At 43.5% G+C, this 4,663-nt stretch overlaps 1 protein-coding gene across 1 annotated transcript; it reads right to left on the bottom strand.

Moving 5' to 3' along the window:
* Window positions 1–2,718: 2,718 nt before the first annotated feature.
* nog3 (noggin 3) lies at window positions 2,719–4,176 on the bottom strand. Its single transcript, XM_010899695.2, has one exon. The coding sequence runs from the start codon at window positions 3,466–3,468 to the stop codon at window positions 2,800–2,802; it is 669 nt and encodes a 222-aa protein (XP_010897997.1). The 5' UTR covers window positions 3,469–4,176; the 3' UTR covers window positions 2,719–2,799.
* Window positions 4,177–4,663: the final 487 nt, after the last annotated feature.

The following is a 4,663-nucleotide window of genomic DNA, read 5'->3' as shown; positions in this document are numbered from 1 at the left end:
ACACCTCCTGAAGTCATAGCTAAGCACACTGTCATATAGAAACATACCCACGCTTCTGGTGGGCCGCTAGTGCCTTCACAGACAGCTAATTAAATTAACCACTTTAACCATAAAATATACAGTATATTGAATTAGTGCATGGCTCCAGCCATAGCTTCCATCCAGAGGGTTAATGAAATAAGGCAGTGTTGACCAGACTAGGTCCAGCTCTGTCCGACAGCAGGTTATGAGCTGTATTTCTGGCCTGCTTATTGCTGGCTTCCATTCTTGCCTCCTTTCGCACACAGTAGACCTGTATTTTAACAGTGAATTTAAAAACATGATTGAATGAGTTTGGTGTGCTTATCTGATTTGTGTTTTTTCAGAGTGTCCCTGCGGTGGACACATATTACAGCAGGGAAAAGAAAAGAGGGTCCCTGGGATGCGGCAGGTAAGGACACACATTACAGCAGGGAAAAGAGGGTCCCTGGGGCGTTGCAGGTAAGGACACATTACAGCAGGGAAAAGAAAAGAGGGTCCCTGGGATGTTGCGGGTAAGGACACATGTTACAGTACAAAAAAAAAAATGAGGGACCCTGGGGTGCTGCAGGTAAAAACACATTACAGCAAGGAAAAGAAAAGAGTCCCTGGGTGCTGCAGATAAGGACATATATTACAGCAAGGAAAAGAAAAGAGGGTCCCAGGGTACTGCAGGTAAGGACATACATTACAGCAGGGAAAAGAAAAGAGGGTCCCAGGGTGCTGCAGGTAAGGACATATTACAGCAGGGAAAAGAAAAGAGGGTCCCAGGGTGCTGCAAGTAAGGACATACATTCAGGAGGGAAAAGAAAAGAGGGTCCCAGGGTGCTGCAGGTAAGGACATATATTAAAGCAGGGAAAAGAAAAGTGGGTCCCAGGGTGCTGCACGTAAGGACATGTATTACAGCAGGGAAAAGAAAAGTCCATATCCACTGAAAATAACATTGTTATATTCTAGTCAATCTGTATCTAGAAATAACCAGATCATGTCAAGGGGGTGGGTTTTCCCTTATTGGCATTTTCATCACACTTGGGCTTATCCTAATGTAATTCACACTTACCGAAAGCATCCTCTAAACATGTTATTAATTAAAAAGAGGCACAAGGGGTCACAAATCACACGTGAAAAGAAGGTGTTCATTTAGTGTATGATCAGAAAATGTATATTTTATGTGCTATGAGAATGACCATTTGGACTGAACCGTGCAATACTTCAATACTAACCTCTATTAGGATACAATGACTGAGAGGAGGCCACAATGTGTAGACCACAGGAGCTAGTGACCTTGCCCTATAACTGTAGGATTGTTGGTTCAGGGCTTATGAAGATTAATTTTAAAGGAAAGCAACATTTTGAAAAGAATAACGGAATGTGAATCAACACTATACACCCAGACTATCTACTCCATGGCTCTTCAAACCTGTTCCTGAATGCTGTTCTTAGAGCGTTACCTTCCAACCCTGTTCCTGGAGAGCTAGCTTCCAGGTTTGAGTTTGGGTCTTTTCTGGATCTTAAACTCAAACATGATCCTAAATGCTGTTCTTGGAGAGAAACCATCCAATTCTGTTCCAGGAGAGCTTAACTCGATCCCTGTATCTGGAGGGATAGTGTCCACCCTATTTCTGGAGAGCTACCCTTCCAACCTGTTTCTGGAGAGCTACACTTCCAACCTGTTTCTGCAGAGCTACCCTCCGATAACTCTTAGTAAAATACCTTTTCTAAGAGTTACTAAGAGTTTGCACCTTTTACATGGAATCCTGAGGTGACCACTATGATTCTAAGAGTCTTCAATGTGGGAAGACTGTGGTCCAAAAGGGTAACATGTCCCTGTGGGAGAACCCTCTGAAAAAAACCTTTGGTTTCCAGTCTACACAGAAACTAAAATAGTTATACAAATGAGTCCAAATAACCATTTTTTTTTTTTTTGGGACAAGAAGAGTAGCTCTTCAGGAACAGGACTGGTTTGCCCTGATCTACCGACAGAAATAACAAGAGAAGAGGACCAAGAGGTGCCAGTATCTGGAGCCATCAGGCCAGTTGTTTAGAGAAAGGTGCCATGCAAGACATCTATATGTGTGTGGTCAACAGCTGAATAATCAAACACACTACGCTAAAACTTTCCCTAAACGTTCACTATAACCACAGGCCTGCATGGTGCCTAAGGCCTGTTTCTTCTTGTGCTGAAATAGTCCAACAAAACCTGGCAAATCAGAGTTTGCAATCTGAGGACAAAGGAGATGGAAATCAAAGCTGGAACACAAAATCCTTCCCAAGTGTCATTTGAGTGGTTTTATTTTAACTGGCAGTAACTACATGAACATAAAGAATGAATAGGCTGGCAGTTATTCTTATTTTACATGGTCTACTCACCAACGGTCCCATAATCCTGCATCACATACTGAATATACATTTTGGCTAATTGTGCCACATCAGAGGTTGATAAAACCATTTGTTTTCTTCCCAAATAATGGAAAATAGCTGGAAAGTCCTTCAATATCTGTATTTTAATGCTTCGCAGTGCGAAGTGTTATTCAATATAAATATAAAGATACATCACATCCAAGATATGCTTAAGAAATACAGTAGAGGCTGGTTATGTTACAATAATAATACTGACCTTTTTTTTTTTTACAAAGTTTGTCATAAAATAAAATGACACCATATACATAAAATATACATTCTTACACTTGGCAGTGCATATAAAAATAATCATAACCATGATTTTTTTTAATTAATCTTCTTTAGAAACAATAATAACAAAACGTTCATTTCAGTTTATTTCAGTTCGAGCAGGCACATTTGCACTCAGATATAATGGGGTACTGAACTGTTATCCAAGCGCATTTCAGACCTCCCTTTCTCTGCAGGCACCTCCATCGTAAGATCGTAATATAGGCAGATTTGGCAGGTTTGCAAACCATCCCTACAGGCATCGAACAAGAACGCTTATTGTAGCAGCTCCCCACCTTAACGTAACGCGGCCAGAATCTGTTCCCGAGGTCGTTCCATGTATAAACAACTGGACAGAAGGTGTAAGACCACAGCCACAGTTGTAGCTTTCTTCTGAGTCTGGTACTGGGCTTGTGAATCTTGGGCGGGATGTCGAACTCCATGGCTTTGATCTCCTTGGGCATTACGCCGGACGGCTTTTGACGCGTCTCCGAGTCGCTCAAGTCCTCATTGCCCGAGTACTTGTCCTCGGGCGGGGTGATTGACATGAAGTGAGGATCGAAGTGACTTCCCATGGTAGCTTTCAGTTCAGTCTCGTTCAGGTCCCTTTCTTTCGGGTCCAGAACGGTGTCTGGATCCTCTTTAAGATCCACTATGGGGAGAGTGTCGCTGGGGATGGGACGAAGGAGGTAGTAGTGTTGACACATGCCCTCCTCTATTCTAAACCCGAGAGAAAGAACTAGCATGGACATCGCCAGGAAATAATACGAGTTATCCATATCTCCGTCGGGTTACAATAGTTCCAAGACAGTAGAATATACAACTTGTAATCCTTAAGAGGTTTGAAACGATCATCCGTTTCCCCCAGGGGTCGGTGTGAGTGAGAGAGTGCGTGTGGAGGACTCCCAACACGCACAGTGGTCCAGCGCACGTTTTCTCTCACGCACTCCACCCGGTGATCTCTTCCTCAAACTCCACGAAAAACTTGCTTTCAAAAAGTTGACTGGAACCTTTTAACCATAGCAACCGGCGACAGCGTTTTGACAGGGGAAAAGTAAGTTCGCGGAGCCAGGTGATAGTTTCGCTGCGTACCTTTAGAGTCCATGACACGCTTCTATATAGATAGACTATAATACATTTTCCAAAAAACACCCCAAAACGCAATTTTAAAGCACTTTCAGTTAAATACGTCTTATCAATCCCAGCTGTGTCAAAAGCACGAGCCGACCTGGCGGTATTTCCCCTGGGCTTTCCCGTGCGTAAAACGCGTCAGTTCCTTGTTCCTCACTAGTCTCAGCGTTGGGTCCTGTTGGTTTCTGGGTGTCCGCATGTTGTCTAGAGTTAGGCGTTGGACTGGCCGGTACCGGACGCCAAACTGAGCCACATCTGGCTTTGACGATATATCTACAACTGTCGTGATGTAATCCTTCAGACTACACCTCTCTCTCACTCCCTCTCTAGCTCCCTCTCAGTCTCTGCAGCGTACAGAGATTGTGGGCCAAAAAGACCCGACACCTCTCACTCCCTCTCTCCATCTCCCTCTTCCCCAAGAGGGGCGAGGGATTTAGAGGTCTGGCTCCCCAGCACTCCTAAAACGCAGACACAAGTATCCCGTATCTCTGACTTACACAAACTATAATAGGCTAATGGATTTCATTATAAATAAATAAATCACTAATGCACCCAAATCTTGCGCAATAAATTCTGCAATAACATACAATATGTAAAAGTTGGTAGATTCGTCTTTTAGATTTAATACCAGCAATGTCATAAATCAAGCGACAGTTCAAGTTCAACAGCGGAGGTGCGGAGAGCCACAGACAAACTGCGAGTGGGATTTTTACGAGGGCGCCTATCCTGAATACGACTGGTGCCAGAGTGATGTTTATTTTATAACTTTCTCTCCAGTTAGATGCCCTCAACGTGTGTTTAGATTTATCCAGGACGGAGGGAGAGTGAGCAAAGTGCTCCTTT

This window comes from Esox lucius, chromosome 6, assembly GCF_011004845.1.
Source record: "Esox lucius isolate fEsoLuc1 chromosome 6, fEsoLuc1.pri, whole genome shotgun sequence".
NCBI lineage: Eukaryota > Metazoa > Chordata > Actinopteri > Esociformes > Esocidae > Esox > Esox lucius.
Note: the sequence above shows the minus strand (reverse complement) of the source record. Positions and strands in the feature narration are given on the sequence as shown.